This window comes from Calypte anna, chromosome 1, assembly GCF_003957555.1.
Source record: "Calypte anna isolate BGI_N300 chromosome 1, bCalAnn1_v1.p, whole genome shotgun sequence".
NCBI classification, from domain to species: domain Eukaryota; kingdom Metazoa; phylum Chordata; class Aves; order Apodiformes; family Trochilidae; genus Calypte; species Calypte anna.
Genome location: NC_044244.1, coordinates 54,313,035 through 54,333,525, shown reverse-complemented (window position 1 = coordinate 54,333,525; position 20,491 = coordinate 54,313,035). Strand labels below are relative to the sequence as shown.

The window sequence follows — 20,491 nt, the reverse complement described above, 5'->3', positions numbered from 1 at the left end:
GCCAAAAACAGATGGGGCTATTAGGCAGGCTGGAGTAATGGGGGAAACTGGCAAGATAGAGAAGGAAACTCATTATCTTCTGGATAGAATTGCATGTAAAAGTGAAAACATAAAAAATGTATTTTTCATATTTAATTGGACAATGTAAGATTATTCGTACCAGAAAATAATTTACAAAACTGTTAAGCTGTGCTAGGGTCTTATTTTCCCCTGTGGAGAGAAACAGTAGCTACAATTTTGACAAGCTTTTTGTGCTTTTCCCATTAACATAGGGCTTACTCTGCCACAATGAACACTCCAAATAACTCTACAAAATGCCTCCAATTGTATCACTAAAATGAAAATGCACTTTATGATCCACACACAAACCACATGAAGCCTCCCAGGTAAAAAAATCAGAAATTTAGGAAAAATGTGAGCATATCTGATGTTCAGTTTAACAAAAGTGATGGAACTGCAGGTATAGCTGCTAATTCCTTTATGTCACTGAGTCCAAGATGATGATTACAAGTAGAATAAAAATTGCAAATTATGAAGTGGAACCAGATTGCTCATAGAGGAAACTAGCAAGGCTGGAAATAATTACTGAAAGTAGGCCTTGGAAAAAAGAAATCAGATAGGTACTAAGGACTAGCTGGGATAAACAATGACGATTCCGAGGTCTGCCAGGTAGGCAAATGGTAGATGACTCTTTGTCAGAAGATGATAGGATGAAAACTACAGCCAAATTTTTAAAGATTTATACTGTGACAGCAGAGAGAAATGGAAACATATTAAGGGTTACAATAAAACTTTAAATAATGGTGAGTGCTTTGCCCAGAATTTTAACTTGTAAAGCACTTTCCATGAAATGGGTAAGCATGACAATAAAAATACTAAGAATGTGTGCCAGGCAGCAGATTAAAATTTGCAATAATAATTATGTCTGTAATGTGCTTGGATGTCAGAAGCTGAGAAATACACAGATCAGGCTCTGGAGGTGGGGCTTACGGGTATAAAAAGTTTGCAGTGACTCCCACGTGTCAACATTTTGGAGTGGAGGGGGAAAAGGGAGACAGAGAATAAAATGGGTTAAGATAACAGCCTAAATTAGACAAACAAAAATTTTTTTTAGGATTTTATCTCTGATCCATTGATGAGGGAAAGGTCAGCATTGTGAAGAGTTAAAGATGAAATCCGCAGAACGTAGTAGGGTGATATTTGATATAAAAATTGACAAACAAAAGCATTTTTTCTTTTCTTTTTTTCTTTTAAAGGAGGAATCAGTGGCCCTAAATAAAAAGAAAAGAAAAATGTAAATCCTCAGGTTAAAAATGGAAAGAGCTTAAAAATAGCCATGAAGTATGGTATTCCCTTAGATAAATAGAAGACAAGGACAAGAAAATGCTGGTGTGACTAGACTGGAAATTTTAAGGTATTCAGGTCAAACAAGAAACCTTCAGAGAGTGGAAATCAGAATTTTGTAAAGCTGAAAGAAAGGTATGTAATAGTGAAGGTGGAGTTTGAACAAGCTAAGAATGAATTTGAAGAGCAAATAGTAGAAAGTTAAAACTGAAAATACACATTTGCTCAGTACACCAAAAGCAAAAATCCCGAGATAACCAGTAGAACACACCCAACAATAAGTAGAAGAAACAATTAAAGACAATAATGACATTGCCAACAATCTAAATGATTTATTTGCATCAGTCTTCACCAGGGAGGGTGCTGGAGCGATACCTAAATGAGAGACTCACACTTTCCAAATATCAAAGATAAGGAGAGGTCATAGACTGAAGACTCAAGAGAGAAGTTGGTGGAACAGATCAAGAAATCAAAGGCATTAAGTCATCAGGTTTATCTGATATTTCTTGAAGACTTCAGGAGAAAACTGAGAATTAAGTAAAAAAGTTGCTAGCAAATACCTACTGCAGCAGAGGACTGGAAGACAGTGTTATAACTGAGTCGGGGATTTTTGGTGGTGGTGGTGGTGGCTTTTTCATGGTGTTGGCTGTTACAAACAGGTATGTAATCCTAATTTGTTATCATGTAAACTGGTTGAAATGTGTAAAAAAACCCAAGTCCCATACCTCCCAAATTATGGAGCACTTAGATAAACATGAGATACACAAGCCAGTAGTACAATGTCTGTAAGGGCAGGGAAAAAAAAGGAGCTTTTTCAACTTACTGCCAATCTTTGAGCTGATTACTGCAGCCAGCACACCTAAGCCTATACAGAAGGTCCCACAACTCACTGTACAGACAGGCAAGTAACCAGGGATTACCTCCCTGCTCCCTCAGCAATCCTGCATCTCAAGAGTAGCAAGGAGAGAACAACATTCATGTTGCTGATGGCACAGATGAGCAATGCACAGATCTGTGCTACAGGTTATGCTGCTGCAGGGCAGTCCAGTCTACCCTTGGGCAGCATTGCTAAGCCAAGGGGAAATGTACATCTGGAAATGAAAGCTTTTAATATATATGAAACATACTGGCAGCCACACTGAAGATCTGACTGGAGATTTTATGTAGGTACGACTAGTGTCAGCCTCTCCTAGGATCAGCTTTTGATATATTTCTGCACATCAGCTAATCAAGAGAACTGTGCTGCAGGGTTCTTCTCATTTTCAATAAACATGGTGACATGGGCCCCTAATGGTGAGTAATATGGGACTTGGGGAGTTAAGATTTATTTTAAAAAAAATATTGGTATCTTAGCCAGGACTGAGCACTCCTTTTATATCTTCTTAGCTCTTCCCAGCTTTTTATGTAAACCTTTACATAAAGCCATTAAGAACAGTAAAAAAGCACTTTGGAAAATTATGCTGTGATGTATTCTTATGCAGCCAACACTCCCAGGGGAAAAAGTGAAAATTATACATAGCCTCCTGCCCTGTTTTATTTCTCATCGAAGATGTTGCCTTTTTTTGGCTTTTCTTATATACACAGCATGATGAACTGATATTTGTAGTTTAAATGTCTGGTTTAACCACGTGGTTTTCACCATAACAAGAAGCTCTCATGAAATGTCAGGTTAGAAATAAAATCAAGCTCTAGAGGGTTGAGGTGGGGAGAAAAGCAAGAGGTTCAATGGCTGAAAAACAAAATGGAAAAAAAAGGTGAGCAGAACACAATGTGGATCCATTTCCCAACTCAGGCAGTAGTATAGATATGCACTGTATGGGGGTCTGGGGTAGGGAGACAGACACGTTTCTCACTGAGTTGTTTCTGCTTTCTCTATTAACATTGCAACAGAAATTACAAATAGCCCTGCAAGGGGTAGTGCATTAAATCTCATCTCTTCATCCCATGTAAACACAACATTAATACTGAAGAATAAAGAAAATGGTAAAAAGTCCAGTGTCTTGTTTTCTGCAATTTGCTTGTTAGATTTCTGTCCACCCTCCAGCATACTCCTGTGTGTACTGAAGTTGTGAACTTGACCAGCCCACGTTCAAGCAAACACTCACACTCAGATTCCATCACATTCTTTTCTCCCCCTCGAATGGGGAGTTTATTCCTAACAGTTCTGCTCCTTTTAATTATAAACTCCTTTAACGAAGTAGTTCTGAGACCTTGCAGCAGGCAGCAGGAGAGCACCAAGGCCACTAGTTGCCATGTTTATCATCCATCCCTGTTCAGCAAAGAAGTCCACTTAAAGCCCAAGGCTCGATGCCTTCACGGATGGGCATACACTGAAATGAGCCTAGAAATCAATAACCCCCCGCACAACGTGTCTTATAGGCAAAATCCAATTCTTGCCTAAAAAACATATGAGTTACAGCCAGGCCCTTTATTTTACAAGACATACACGAACAAGTTGCTCTGGTGAAAACAGACCTTACACTGACAAGTTTTGTTCACTTTCTGGAAGAGCTACTGATATTCTTTACTGGACCACCAGAACTGAAGATGAGAAAGAAACACAAGGGAGACATTTCCTTGGCAAGGAAAGGAGCATTTAGGACCGGGGAAAAGCCAGGGTGGGGTATAGGGGATTTTTTTGATAAAACAACTATTTTGAGAATAAAAGACCAACCGGTATCATGTATACACCTAAACCAGTAACACACCTTCTCCAGAGTGCAGTATTGTACGAGCGACCCCTTCGTTTTCAAGGCTAATTCAGACCTTTGGCTCATCCTGCATTAACAAGGTCATCCATGTTAACAGGGCCCCTGTGAAAGTTCACAGGTGGGAGTTCCCTTTTAGAGTAGTGCAGATTTGAAATTCACAGGACAGCGACCCGAAGATCTTCCTTTACAGATAAAAAGCATGTCAAATTATTAAATAGCAACATGAAATCCTAGATTATCAAGGTTTGTCTTTTGCTCTGCAGTCAGGAGAGAAGAGTGCATCCCCAGCCCCTGCCCTGGTCCTCCCCTCCGGCAGCAGCACGGTGGGTGCAGGGCTGGCTCCTCTCGTTGACACCTCACCAGTGCTAAAGCTGAGAGGCCTGGGGTAGTCAGGGAAGGGACGAATGAGCACAGTCTGTAGACACCTCACTTGGAATTTCTACTGTTAGAACTGTCGGGTAGGATATAAAAACAGAAAAGTATTTCTTAGTTCAAAGTTTGAAGACCAGGCCCCCGAACTCTAGAGCGGCTCCTCCCTTCGGTGTCTCCCTTCGGTGTCCCCCCCAGGGGCTCTGTTGTGCTAGCTGTTGTTCTCTGCCGTGAGATATTTGAGAGCTGCAAAGCCGTAGTGGCGTGACATATCCTGCTGGAACTCTTCCTTCAGGGTCTTGAGACAGATGCGGTATTGCTTGTTGGAGCGGAACTTGGTGATGTCGAAGCTGGGGGCATGAGGCATGTGGATCATGTAGGCGTTGGGCAGCACCGTGAACTCGTACTCCTGGGAGGGAGAAAGACAGCACTGTGTTTCCAAGCCCTTCAGCAACCCCTCTCCCCCATGTAACAGAATCAGCCGGGTTGGAAAGGACCTCTGAGATCATCAAGTCCAACCTCTGACCCACTACCGCCACGGTTACCAGACCATGGCACTGAGTGCCACATCAGCCTCTTCTTAAAAACCTTCAGGGATGGAGAATCCACCCCCTCCCTGGGCAGCCCATTCCAATGCCTGACCACTCTCCACAGTCAAACGTGCTCCATCACATGACAGAGCGGTGTGGCTCTCGAAAACAGCAAAATCAAGCAGTTGTGCCAAATAAATTGTTTTTAAAGTTGATTTTTTCCTGGTTTTATGAAAGGTTGATTTTGCTTTTAAAATGTTTTACTCCGTATATGCCAAATGATGGGACAATCGTACAAAAAGCTGTGCCTGCAGCAGAGATTTTGCATCAGAGGGCTTGCAAGCAACACAGCTGTGACTGCACATAGCATGAATCTCAAGTGTCCACGTAAAAGCAGGCTTTGGCCCCTACAATTTATCATGATTGGGATGCTGGAGCAGCCTATATTTACAAAGGCATCTGCTGCACTACATGTACGTTGCTTTGGCTGTGTACAAAGATACTTACAGTGACAAGACTGTCTGAAACTATTTATAAAACTGAAGTGAGGGGAAAATATGGCATCTTATATAGATGTGTGAAAATTGACCTGCTAATTCCATATGCTTTGGGAAGGCTTTATGCAAGTTACCTTCTCCTTCACAGAGTATGAGGTACTGTGCTAATTTCTCCTCTCCTCTAAAACTGCTTCATTGATTCTCTTTATTTCTATCCGTGTTATTTGACACTTTTTGTTGCTAAAAAGTGATGGTTCATTTAAATCTCCATTAGAGAGATTTGTTAGATTTGTTCCATTTGTATAATTAAATATACGATCATCAGAGCAAAGCTAGCCAAAGACTGATTTTTAGACAAGCTGGAAGGTCACTTGTGTAGGCTGTGAAAGAATCAGATATTTTCTCCTGCAAGAAAGTGGGCAGAAATGGGATGAGAATACCAGTACCTGTCGCCAAGCATATTAACCTAACTACTAAGACACTATGTCTTTTTTCATATTAAATTTTTAAAATAAATATGACTTGTATGGGATGCAAATGACAGAGAAAATTTGAAAACATCACAGGAAAATTTCCTATTGTCCTCAGGAGATTTCCATTTACAGCTGTTGCTGTATTGACTCATTAACAATTTCTGGAGAAAACAGTGGGCAGGGAAGGAATAGCCACCGAGCATGATGGCTCTAAAGGAAATTGTGTCCAACTTCCCCTGGTTTGCAAAGTCTAGTTGCTCATAGATTTAGGAGTCTGTGCAGAGACTGCAGTGCAGTATCTGCAGCACAGAGGCAGAGTATTCAAAAAACATTTTGTCAGGGAACAAGATTTATGGGAGGGAACACACTTGTGCTAATAAACATGAGTGTTTCACCTATAAATATTTCCTCACATAACAAAATATGATCAGCCTGGAAAAGATTCAAATGCTGGGTTATGATGCTACCAGAAGCCAACTGTTTGAGCAATGCAGCCTAAAATGAAGCCCAAACAAACTGGAATGAAGTGAGCATAATGCAGTGTAGATCCATTTCCCATCTCAGGCAGTGGTATTGGTGGGCTGAAAGTGCAGCTAAGGCTGCAGTGCTGACCCAGAGACACCTATAAAACAGCAGTATGTGTTGGACAGCTAGGTGCAGATGCAGGTGTTTGGCTGCTTGTTTTTTATTATAGGAATGTCTGTTCCCTGCCAGGGTGGTAAATCCATGTGCCAAATGACAATGCTGTCATATATGGGAATGGCCACCTCTGAGCTTCTGTTTTGGGCGACAAATGTGCAGGAAGAGCAAAATAATCTGGTGCTCACAGGCAGAACTCATTTAGCTGGAAGAGACTTAGAACTACCAGGGATCAAAATGCAAAAACAAAGGCTGGCACGATGGAGTGAGAACAGCTGATAAACTACAAACTACAAAATATGTCTCTGTGGGACCTTAAAACTAAAGGCTGAAGCTGCAGAGGAAGATACATGCCCCTCATACAACCCTTTCCTTGTTCTCTGTATCTCAGGTCTGTAATCCTGCAGGTCGGGGACCATCTCTGCTCTGCAGTGCAAACTGTTCAGCACAGCAGTGCTCTCAGCCCTCCAGAAGGCTCTCAGGCACATAAAGCTTTCTAAAACCTTCCTAGTCTGCTGCTAATAAGCCCCTTTGAAAGATGCTGGGCTAGAGTCCTGGGGAAAGGATTGCTTGTAGTCTAATTCCAGAGTCACTAAAAGTGGGGGGAAAGGTTTCCTAGTGGCCTGTCTCTACTATAAGGAAATGTCTGCTGAGAAAGCAACGTACTTGCAGGAACCTCTGTCCTACCTCACAGGGTATAAATTCTTTAGACAGAGACTGTCATTATCTATGTGTTAGTGCAGCATCCAGCTGAGTGGACATCTGCATGCTCCCAGAATAACAATGACAATTATTCCATGGGCTGTGCTGCTCTGAAGGATGCTAGTGGCACAGGCCCTTGGTAAGGAGTCTGAAACAGTTCTCTTGACAGATGCTGCAGTTGTGAGGAGCAGTGAAATAATTCAATTGAGAAGCTGCTCTGACTGCTGGTAATGAAGCCAGCCAAGCAGCTGGCAGCAACTTGGTCTGTGGACACCCCAAAGGAGAAGAATGCTGTAGGGGGAGGCAGCTCTGCCATCTCACAATTCCCCATCCCCACCAGGATGATTTTTTAGGAGAGCAGGACCATGTTGCTATAAAAGAAAATAAACCTTCTTTTATTGTCAGAGTGCTTTAAAGGATGGAAGAGTGAGAAAATCAATTCCCCAGAGTTAGTTTCCATCCAATGGCCATTTAAAATATCTGTGCTATGATCAACTTTGAAAAATGTTCCCATTTGCCCCATGTGAATCTGTATGCTGGGCAGATTCGGAACAGAAAAGTCTCTGAACAGAAGAGTTAACCTGTGAGTATTAGATAAAAGCTGACAGTGGGAGCACGAGCCTTGTTACTCAGATTAAAAAATAATAAATCATTACACTGGTACTCTCCACAACCAATGGTGAATTGATTAGTGTTTGGAAAGTGCACTGGAAAATTAAGTATTATTATTATTAACAATAATATAATGGATTTTTTTTTATAGTCTGTAATACATTTTTCCCCAACATAAGTAGGTATGAACCTAATAAATAGGTGGGAATGCCCTTTTGCAAAGAAAGGGCAAATGGCTGTAAGCCCAAGGTGAATGTGTGGCTTTGTAAGCAAAAGTAGAAAATATCCCTCTCTGTGTTTGCATGCAAGCACTCTGCAGCCCACACCCCAGAGGCACAATCTCCCAGTAACTTCTTGCATGTTTTGTACTACTCTACTTCACATAATCTGGTAAGAGGTGGGCAGCGAAGGATCAGCTATATTCCAGATTCATAGCAGAAGCCAGAATCAGAGGATACAGATGGCCAAAAAGCATATTTTTTTTGTTTTTTTGGTTTTTTGGGTTTTTTTGGTTACTTCAAACACTGGGACCAAATCCAAATTAAAAAAAAAAACAAAAACAAAACCCAACAAACCCAAACTAAAAAGAAATTCTGTGCCCCAGACCCTGCTGTTTAGCACAGTGGTTAGCTTGACATCCAAGAACAGCAGGGAGCTGCAAACTCTGCTATTTCAGTGGGCAGCAGTGCCAGGCTCCCGTGGAGCCACAGTCACTGCCAGCCTCTAAGATCTAGGTAGGTGGCAGGGACCTTGGCTGTTCTGAGAGCTGGAACTCTCAGTCTAGGATTCGAGCTTTTTCTGCATCCTTATTCTGCCCAGCAGCTCCATCCCAAGCCACCGATCCAAGAGGTAGGGAGCCCAAGGATCAAGTATCTGGATTCTCTATAGTGTGCTTCACAGCCAGAGACTTTGGAAGTTGTAAAGTCCTTGGCTTTACAGAGCTGCCCTGTAAATCCAGGCCAGAAACTGAAGCTGATTGCCTTGGATTCAATTTAGATTGCTTTTTTAATTCTAAATTAGCATTTGGGACTCACCAGCCTCTGTTACACTAAAAAATGTTAAGCTAGGTCTATGGATCCCCTAGTAGGTGATGAGAGTGGCAACAAGCACTGCAATGCTCAGCCAAACTGTTGGGCAGCAGGTGAGCACTGCAGGCATCCTGCCACTGTGAGACAACTTTCTCAGCACTGACAGATAAACTAGCTCAGATGCAGATCTCCTTTTAATGCTGTATGAGGACTAAAGTGAGTGTTCCCAACTCAGGAAGAACTTGTTAAGGAGCTCAGTGAGGCCAAACAAGCACTTTGGTGACACAAAGCCTTTCAACAGAGTGCAGATTTCATTTGAAGGACCCTGCTGCCCGTCTCCGGTTGAGATACGCAGGCGTTTTTTTCCTCACCTGTGCATCCAGTTCCATGATGTGAGCTACTTTGTTCCAGCCAAATCCAACAAACCTCCTGTCATACTCTGGGCAGTCCTTCCTCACAACAACGTATGGCTCAAAGTCTGCCTCCCACTCCACGCGGTAGGGAGTGGTGGCCGTTCGCCACTTGGCAAAGTTGGTTGGCGCATGCCCTTTCGTCCAGACGTGATACCTTAAACAGACATAAATGGCATGGACATGGGGAGGCAATTAGATAGAATGCATTTTGGCAAGGCAACAAAATGTTACTTGTTAGATGAAACGCTCAAAAATAAGGTCATTTAGCTTACAGTTCACGTTATCATTTTCAGGACATATTGGAGGCAATTTCTGGGACAATTTCCAGCACGCTTCCCTGAGCTTCTCTGTGCTTGAGCACATCTACTTGGTGAAGGATATTGTGAAAACACTACCTAATGCTAATGTGAGAAACAATTACAAAGTACACAGGCAGTTCATCTGCACTATAAAGTGCTGGGTCTTGTTCCTAGCAACCAAGCAGCTGTATCAGTGCTTGAAAGTCGGTGTGAAATTCTGCCGCTCAGATAGGGTCCCTAAAATTAGTTACTGCTACACCACAGTGACATTCACGATCTGTTTTGTACATGATTTTATAATTTGTATGAGGGACACCTGCAGCTTTCGGATAGATGTTCTGTTTTATTAATTATTGTTATTAGTATGGCAGGAGCCAAAGTGCATCATTAAATTAATAAGTAAAATACTACATAAAGGTTTTCTGCCATACATTCTGCATTATGGGTACTCATGTGCTCCTGAGTAAGGTAATCAATATGATTTGGAGGAAAAGATCCTTTTATACTTTGTTAATCTTGTTTAGGTCACAGCAGGTCCCTTCCAAGCACAGCTTGAAACCACCCCATTAGTGCCAGGGTCAATGACAATCTCACCCACTTATTCTTCTTACACTTTTCCAGAAATCAATGAGACAGGCTCTTTCTGCAGACTCATAGGTTAAATAATGAAACAAAGGCATAGCAGACCATCTGTATTACAAAATTCTGGTATGTGTAACAGAAGGGGTAAAACAAACATCCTGCCAGTTTGTAATATAAGATGCATTGAAATCACAGAGGTAACTTGTGCTAAAGTAAAAGGATTTGAGCATTAAATATGCAAAGAATTAGGACCTAAGACCTCCAGAAATTCTTGTGACATTTAAGGCCATTGCTAAAAACAGAGACATAAAATCACAAACTAGGAGTTTCCACTTTGACTGTATACTTATATGGCTCATAACTGGAAAAATGGAGAAGTGTTCAGCTTTTCTGACTCTCTGTGTTCAGGAGCGGTGCAGGAGGACAGAATTATTAAGATAGGACTGGGGTCACAAGTGAAGGCTGCATTTCTAAACAGTTAACAGGTTGAATCACTTTCAGATATCTAGCTGGGGGACCTGGGAAAACAAAACCATCCTGTATTAAAAAAAAACACAACAAAGTGACAGTGAATTAATTCTCTAGATGTTATCAGGAACAAGGGCCAGATTCACAAAGATGCTTACAATACTTAATGCCTTTGGAATCACCTCCAAAATGCCTATCCCTTCTCTTGGTCTTTTTTGGAAATGAGTTGCTAACCTATTCAGTCACTAATGGGCAGCTATCTATGCTGGAATAAAGTGCAATCAAGACATGGAGTTTAAAATGATATGGGACTGTGAAGGATGCTGTATCTCTAACATCCTACCTCCGGCATTTTGAAATTAATTATGATAATAATAATAATAATGACTACTAAACACTTACAACGTGATTTATATCTTCAAAACCCCATACAAACTTTGGTAATTGAGAGATTCCTGCGGAGAAGCAGTCAAATGCTGCTGCTATTCTAGTAACAGTCTCCCACTGATTTAAACAGGGGGGGGAACATGAGACTAACCATAAAAACCCATCAATTTCTTTCCATCTTTTTTTGGGAAAATCCCATGAGCAGTTATAGAAGCTCAGGTATAACCTCTCCTCATTGAGAATGCTGACCAGGAGGAAAAAAATGGGGAGTGACAATGAAGGGAAATATGGAATTGAGAAAGGAGAGACAAAAAAAAAACAGAAAGGAAGGAACAGACCTGGCTGTACCAAGAAAAATAATACCACACATTATCTGCTCCCAATTACAGAGTGATTCATGTGAATGGAGAGCAAGAAGAAGACAAATGGATGGCTAAGGTCAGGTCAAAGAGGAAAATGAGTACAGGACACCCAAATAAGGTGCTTATGCACTAATTATAAAGTAATAATTAGACTGGAAACAAGAACTGTGAGAGTTCAGGATTACGCACTCAGTCTCACTGACTGACTCCCAGGAGAACATTGTGAAAATGATGAACAATGCTGGATATTTCAGTGAATCCAAACCAAATCATTTGATCTCCATAAACAACCGTACAATTTTATCCCCCGTCCCCTGCTTTGCGTAAAATGTTTCAACTTACTTTCATTTTAAGTTGCTTTTATTTAAAAACTATAGTAAAAATTATATTGTTATTCATCTCAGGCTCTCTTCCCACCTGCCTTGTCCCTCAAATCTTCCCCTTTCAGTGAGATAAGTTGGTAAAAGAAAAACTTTCCCAGTCCTGTTTTTGGATACTTAAACATTTTGCTGGATTGTGGATGCAATCAGTGATTTAGTTAATCAGTTTTCTCAAATGTTTTTCTCAATATGATGTTTTCTCAATATGATGCATGTCCTACCAGCTGTGGTTTTCCTTGTGCCTAAACGCTGTGTCTGCAGTACATTTGTGGTCCATCAGCTATTACCTAGGCACTGAGTGGGCACATCCATGTGAGGCACAATCACAGCCAGCACCTGCAAACAAAGCCAGCGAGCTGGCGCAGAGCAGCCCACTCCCACAAAGGGCTTCCATACCACAGACCTTGCCAGCCATCGATGCTCATATGTCTTCCCTTTTCTTCCAGTGGTGTCTGGGGGATGTAATTGAGAGCTGTTTTGTACTTCTTAGCTGCCCAGGGGTAGAAAAGGTCACCATTTGGAAAAGAGGTGACAAAAGCAATTTCAGTGAGGGAAAGATTATAATCTACCATGTGGTGTGAGGGACTGGGATGCTGCAGGCACTCTCAGCAATCACTGTCACAGCAGTCCTCCCCGGCTCACTCCCACCCGCTCAGCCTCAAATTGCAGTGTTATTAAAGCACCTTGAGAGTGGAGGTAAAAATGCTCAGCCCAGATCACAACTGCTTTGTGGCTGTTGATAGATTTGAGCAATGCAATGAGCCAAAGCAAAGCGGGGAAGCAATTGTAAAATGTATCCTGTATTAATATGTACACCAGCTACAGGCTGCGTGTCCTTCAATTCTTATTTAACCTTGATCTGGCAAAACTCTCACCAGTGTTAGGGAGATTTTTGGCTGGGTGAGATCTGAGAAAAAATCTGCAAATCTGGCTGTGTACATAACATGTCCACATGCTGTATATCTTGAAGATAAAATCTGTAGTGGAAGGCCACTGTTGTGCAAGCTGAAAATTTGATTGTTGGTGGAATGAAGCATCTAAAAATCCTGAGGGTATTATTTTCCACTGAAAGGATATTTTCTTTCAACTATGGGAGAAGTTATTATTTTCTATCAACAGATCTCCTGTTAATTTGTATGTTTCTGGCTGTTAATGAATGATGTAAGGGTAAAAGGTGCTTGCTGTATAAGTACTTCAAAGCAATCATCCAGAGAGAGACATGTCTCTCTCTCAGTTGCCTCAAGTTTCTATATCAAGGCAGAGGTAGTGTCAGAATTTTGTTTTCCAGGCTCACACAGGATGCCTCCTATGACATGTGCATGTGGCCACATAAGGGAAGGGTGGCTGCTGCAATTAGAGGTGTGGAACACAGGGAACTGGAGAAGTGTGAGGAAAGCTCTAAAGTAAAGGAAAGATGGGAGAGGTGATACAGAGCTCAACTGGCTAGGATAATACCTAGATTTTTTTATATATATATATATTTTTTATCTCTAGATCTCAAAATACTGTAAAAAGGAGAGGTGAACACTGTTACCTACATTTCAGAGATGGAGAATAGAGATGTAAGAAAGTGAACTGATTCGCATACCACTTCCCAGCAGGGCAGCAGTGGAGCCAAGAAGAGAACACAGGTCTCCTCAGGCCCCTCTCTGTGCAATATCATAAGGCCATATTGTACTCTTCCCATCACTGAGAGGCTTTACAAATGTCTGCTAATCAGACCTTACCACACGCACCCAAGAGGAAGTTAAGCCCTGGTAGCTGCATTTTTAAAACTGAAGAGTCTGGAAGATAATAGATGGGACTTGTTCACAGCCACAAAAAGAGTCTGCTTTAGTGAGAAGCTCCAAATGTAGGTGTTCTCTGCTTCTCAACTTCTAGTCAGAGTACACTTGTACCCCTGCATGGAGAAACTCCAGCTATTTAAGCTATTTAACACTTCAAAAGAGCACATGGCAAGCCTGCATTTGTTTTTCTGGTAAATCAGTAAAGAAGTGAACCAGTGAGCAGAGATAAGTTATTTTTGGTCACTTAAGGGACATAGCTATTCAGACAGTATTTGGCAGCCAAAAAGCAAATTACATGCACATGAGTGTAATGGTCACGCATGGTTTTGTAGCTGAATAAAAATGATGAAAATAAAACCAATTCAATTTTACAACTGAAGTCTTTCAGTAGAGGACTGTAATACTAGATAAAATGCAGAGCTTGTAGATGGTATATATACACATGTGTTTCTGTTCCCTACCTTTCTGTGAAAAAGGGAAAAAAAAATAATCCAATAGGTTTCTTAATAGAGCTAGCTAGCTGACAGTGAGAGAGAGAAATTAAATATTCACAAAAACACAAAAGAAATCTTTAGAGATAATGAACACAGTTTCAATGAGAGTACTTTCCATTACCTGAATGTGAAGAGGGTTCCCATGTCCAACATAGATAGTAGCTCTGCTTTTGACTTGGGGAAGGAGAGGCGGTAGCGTAGGGTCTCAAAAGCAGGTACAATCAAAGCTTTCTTGGTGTTAGCCAGGTCTAGCTGGATGACAGACTTCCTGGCAAATGGAGACAATAAATACAAGCAGAAAAAGTTTAAACTGAGCAAACAAGAGCAGAGGATGGGAAGTTTGTTACTGTAAATGTAACATATTTTATTCCAAGCGGTTCTTCATATTTTCCTTGACTTTTGATCTGATGCTTTAAGAGAGAGAAGAACACTGTTTAAAAAGAGCTTTTGTGTTTGACTGATGAATTCTGCCCTGAGTGTCTAACTGAACTAACACTCTGAGCACAGCAACTGACCACCATTTCAGCATAAATAGAGTTGAATGTTACTACACGTATGGGAAAGAGCTGCCCAGTCAATGGTAGTTCTAAAAAAATGGACTCTGTGGGACTTTACAAGGTGAGGAGCAGGAAAGTTTGGCTGCACTTCAGCCTTGCTATTCTCTGTGCTATGCTGTGCCATCTCACTTGCTTTTTACCTCTGCTTTAGAGCTCTGTTTCCTGCAACACCACTGTGAATGAGATATTTCCTCTCAAGAATACCATTGCCATGATGGTCAGTCTTTGCTGCAGGCAAGGCACAGGTTCACTGCAACAGGACACGGTGAAAATCAGCAAAAGTGTAAATTAGCAGTATTATTATTATATTTTTTTTTACTGTGGTTAATCATGTGTATTGTAGTGGCCAGGGAGCAGAGCTCATTTATGCTTGGCTCTGTACATTGGGCAAAGAGGCTGTTTCTGACCCAGATGCATCAAGGCACTGGATGCACTAAGATAATTTGCTTTTTGCCTTCTTTTGCTGCCAGGTGTTCAGTGTAGACTGAGTGTGTGTGTGTGCACATACTGCATTTTGCAGAGTAGGGGCCTTCTCCAGACAGGGTTCTTAGGAGAACCAGCTTAGCAAATTTACACATTGACTGCAAGAGGTACTGAGTCTATTCTTTCCTGATAAACTAAAACTCAAAGGAAAAGAAGTTACTTTTCTATCCCCAAACTGAATCTTACCATGCTTGTCATTAGTAATAACTCTGTCTCGATTTTCCTTTCATTATCTTCATATTTCGTATGAATATATGAAATAACTTCATATGAAATATCTCTCCCTGTCAAAGTCAGTTCCCCTTAACAAGATTCACTGTCCTGACTTTTATGTTCCTGCAACAACCAATCACGGACAACGTTGACAAGCAGCAAACTCTCTACAGCTTTATAAGATGAAGGAATTTGGATCACTGTCATAATAACAGAAGGAAGAAATAAACCACTTTTCTAGACCCAGAATACGTAGAATTCATTTATATTGCCATCAGAGAAAAAGAAGAAGAGCAGAACTATTTAATAAAATCTGAATTTCAGAGAATTCACACCACCCTATAAGCCTGTTCTATAAAAAGAAATCTGTTCTCAGCATCCTACTGCAAAGTTTGCATTGTTTAAAGAACCCCTGCCACATTCCAATGAACTTTTCACAACTGAGGGATTTCTTATTATAACTTTTTTGTACTTTCCATGCTGGCTTCTCCCTTACTATCACTAATGGCCAATATATCTGTATGAAAAAAAGATGACTCCTCCATTATCAGTCTCCCTGCCCTTCCAGATAGCTGAGCACTGCAACCATCCATTCTTTAGGATGTTCTTAATGTTTCTTCCCCTTCGCACCTTCTCAGCAAGCAGAGTACACTAACAAAGTTTCTCTGACAACATCTAAGGCTTTCTGGACCCTGTAATCTACCAGCCTTGAGCAGTACAGCTTTGGGATTCAGTTCTAGGAAGGAGCAGGAAATGTTTGTTGTCATGTTCACACTTTGGGCTCTGCACGGAGATGGTAGCTTTCATTTATGGCTGTTGCCATCTCTTTTTTTGATGTAGGGCTCAGAAGTCCCAGGTGAAAATCAAAGCCTTGATGTGCTTGGCAGTGTCAAAGAGTAGGAAACAATCTTGCTCACCAAAGTTCACAGTCTGAAGTTGAACAAAACTGAAGTAGCTATCAAGCAAGGGGAACAGCAAAGACTGTCAGACAGGGCAAGTTGTGTTGAACCTAGTGCTGAATGTGACTCGATTTGTAAGGTATGGGATACAAATACAAAAATGATGTGGGTATCAGTAATCCTTTCTGCACACTCCCTACTCTAGTCATCTGCAAATTGATAAGGGTGTCAATGGCAAAACTGTTGGAAAGAAAAGGCGGAGTGAGCAAACTGACCAAAGAGGCTGAAAACACTTGCAACCATCACAGGTTCCTATGAAAAGAGCGAAGAGGAGAGAAACAGAGCTCTGAAAACAAGATGCTTGTAGTGGATGCAGTCTAACACAGGAACTAGAGGAGATACTTTAGGAGCGAAATAACATAGCAGGATAATTTCTGCAGAAATATTCTCAAGAGATATGCGAGCATTTGAGGTGCATATTTGGAAAGTTTCATCAAAACTGAGCTGGGAGGTGAGACACTTTGTCAAGAAGTTCAGCAGCACTGACCTCCAAGTAAAAGAACCTGTGCCTTTAATGTGGACTAGATGACAAAAAGGACAAGGTTAAGGGAAAAGGAATCAGTGCAGACACCCAGGTGTTGAACCTGAGTGACAAAGGATAACAGGGGCCACGAGAAATGTGAAAAAGGCAGGGAGGATTTGGTAGAGAAAAAAAACCAACATTTTTCTTCTGATAAGTTGGCTGGTGGTCTGCTCCTTAGACAACCAGCTGAAAAGCTAACCTCTTCCTCCTGGAAACAAATCTGCTTTATCTTTCCTCTTGTGTTGACTTTATTTCCTTCTTTGAGTAGAGGTGTCATTTGCTTGTTGACTGGCTCTGTGATACTTGCAATGGGAAAAATTTTCACTATTGGTGTTGCAAGATATGTGGAATTTAATGTAAGGAATATATCTGGTTATTTTGCAAACTAGCACTGAGTAAATAGCTTAATTCTTGAGCTATGAGAGCTGTGTTGTTTTGTTTAGGTTTTTTTGTTTGGTTGGTTGGTTTGGTTTTGGTTTTTCTTTTTTTTTTTTTTTTTATTCAGTCATATCAGTACGGCATCCATTTTCCCTTAACTGTCCTTTTCCCCAACCCCCAAAATAAGGATTTGTGATTATATGAAAAGCTTTCTCTTTGCTGGTGTTGTCCAGGAAACCGTTTCCCAGGCATTTTGTGTTCAGACCTGGGGTGTGTCATTTTGATACAGTGAAGGTTGGGTTAAATGTCTAAATCTACTGATCAGCTGTATTTCTCCCAAAGCAGAGGAGAAATGAATCTTAAATCACAAGAAACCCCTCACAGGTTGAATGAACTCCACCATGTTGATATCAATCTTTTTATCTCCATAGTCCTTTCCAAAAATTTTTGTCCTCACTGGGGGCAGATGGAAATCTTATTCCCATTTTTTTGAGAAGCTCAAACACAGAAAGGTTAGCAACCAAATCCTAAAGCACTGAAGGGCAGATGGTAACCTTATTCCCATTCTGGAGAAGCTCAAACACAGAAAGGTTAGCAACCAAATCCTAAAGCACTGAATTCAAATTAAGGGGAAAAAAAAAAAAAAAAAAAAAAGAGTCCATGAATTCAAATTAGCTTTCATCATCAGAACTTGGTAAGTGGTTAGTTCAAAATCAATGGATCTGGTAGTTACAGAGTTTGTGGTAAGAACTGGATAGTTGTCAGTCCAGTTAAACTCATTAAAATATTTTTCCTCTCTGCAAAAGCAATGAATGCACAGCCTACATGGCTAAAAACCAACAGGCATAACATGTAGTGTGTCTCTTGCTGAGATGCTGAAGCACAATCAGAAATACTTCACGGCTGATGTTGCAGGGGACAGGTATAAAATGTGTGGGAAGCCTGGATGCCAGGTCCCAATTCATGCTAAATGTGTCACTGGAAGTGAAGGGCATATTTTATATAAATGTGTCACGAAAAAAACTTTAATGCTAGCTGTGACAACTGTAGATCAGCAGCCTGTCTAGTTATTTTATGCTAGAAGAACCTTTAGGATGACTCACAGAGCTCACTTGTAGCAACCAGAAAGTCTTTACCTCTGGGGCAATGACAATATGACCTCAGTAACTAATGAAGGAAGGTGACAAAAGTCCTAGATTCAGCACAGACCATGAAAGTGCCTGAATGTCATAAACAGAAAATCTTTAAATGGTATATTTTATTTCCTCTTGTACTTCACAGAAAAGTGATGTAGGATTAGAAGGGGGTTTGATGGAGATTAAAAGCATTGAAATGGTCTTAGCCACTGTGAAAAAGCTCAGTTTGCACAAATCTAAGCTCTAGCAACAGATACTTAGAGGGACCAGAAACCATCAGCTCCATCAACTCCTCTTTTAAAACTGATTGTAACCTTTTGCATACACCACCCTCAAAATACGTTGAAAACGTTTTTCAAAATTCCTTTCCTTCTGAAAAGATATTGTCTGTAGAGACACAATATCCAACATATGTAAATCAGCGAACTCGCAGTGAGAGGGACTTGTCTGGCTCCTCCCGTGCAAAGTGATGCCTGAACCACCACACTATTTCTGTTTGCTTATGGCTGGTCTGAGGGAATGAAGATGAAAACGACTGCATTTCTCTCTAGCAAAGAATCGCTGCCATTCGGGTAGACAGCACTCATCAGCTACTGGGAGAGAGGTTGGAACAGTCAATGCAGGAAGATACAGTCTATCTGTATTTAAAATAATCTCCCTGCACCTCCCTGCTCAGAAAAATCATTATTGAAAAAAGCAACTAAAGCCTCTAGTCCACATGAAAAAACAATCCAGTCCTTTTCTAAAGAGCTGGCATTAGCAGATTATCAATTTCAATATTCCCAGATGACAGAAACTCATGGATTTAGGGTGGTATTGACCTCACAAAAGGCTGTTAGAGTAACATAAAGTCTTGGATCCAAAAGCTTTCCGTGCAAATCTTTTCTGGGTTGTTTTTTGTTGTTGTTGTTTGTTGTTGTTTGTTTGGTTTTTGGTGGTTTTTTTGTTGTTGTGTTTTTTTTTTCCATTTTTTCTTATTTTTTTGCTGTTTGGTTGGTTTTTCTTTCTGAAACAGCACCAATAGGTGGTATCGCTGTGCATTTACTCTTAAAACAGATTATCATCCCACAAGAACTACTTCTGTGGTTCTACAACCATCTATATCCCAAGTATATACATCACTCTGTCTTCCCTCTCCTGCCTTTCAGTTCTGGCTCCCATCAGTGCACTGTGAAGCACCATGAAGGAACAAGTTACAATCAGAAGCTGCTACTCATGCTGTGTCCAGCATCAATGAACAAATGCAGTATGCAACATTAATGTCAAAGAGAAGAAAAGATAACACCAGCTGGCTCTACACATATCTTGAGACAGCCAATGTGTGCAAGAGACAGAATTATTTTAGAGTCCTAAAGTGAATACAAATAAAGAAGTAAAAAAGAAATATCCCTAAAATAAATGGGAAACAAGCTGACACCGTGTGATAAAACTTTAATGATGTTATTGAAATCTAGTGTCTTAAAAGCCGTGGTGAATTTGGCTTTGTATAGGGATTCCTAAATTGAAAAATGCAATTGATTCTCCACATGAGGAAAAAGTGAGAAGATGCTTACTTAGTTGTTAAACCTGAAACAAATGAATTCCTCTATAAGTTTATTATGCTGGAAGGTGTATTTCCCTTTACACTCCAAAGCCCCATGCCTATGGACCGAAAAGGGATCACCTGCAGGCAGACCCTCACTGGAACACTTTGATCAACTTTTACCAATTAAAGAGACAGAAAGCAAAACTAAGGAACTGAAATCCTCCCTCCTGGCCACAGGGTGTCCTCATTGCTCTGTGTTTTGGCCCCAGATGACCAACCTCTGCAGGGGAGAAAGGTATTTATTTTAAAAAGCTCAGTTAATGGAGCAGAGGTCTGTAGTTTGCTCAGCCAAACCTGCCCAAATTCATTATGATACAATATACACTAAGGTTACTCTTCCCAGTTACCTTATGCTAATTGTTTTGCCTTGAGAGGTGCTGGCATTGCAGTCATATTTTTGAGCTGGTTAGATTATCATACTTTTTTTGAGATATGGCAGTGCAGTAAGACTGTGTGACAGGGACAAGTTCAGGAAATGCTTTGCATGTTTGCTCTGTCACTATCCTTATGACCTAGGGATGTTTAGGAAAATCACCTGGTTCACACTTCTGCTAATACAGGATGCTCATGCACATTTAGT

General features: G+C 40.8%; 1 protein-coding gene across 1 annotated transcript in view; it reads right to left on the bottom strand.

Annotated features, from left to right (window-relative positions):
• Positions 1-1,661: 1,661 nt before the first annotated feature.
• LARGE1 (LARGE xylosyl- and glucuronyltransferase 1) overlaps positions 1,662-20,491 on the bottom strand; it is a 289,565-nt gene continuing 270,735 nt past the window's right edge. The window contains 3 exon segments of the mRNA XM_030450535.1: positions 1,662-4,833; positions 9,277-9,472; positions 14,199-14,345. Of these exon segments, the coding sequence (XP_030306395.1) occupies positions 4,636-4,833; positions 9,277-9,472; positions 14,199-14,345 (541 nt within the window). The 3' untranslated portion in view covers positions 1,662-4,635.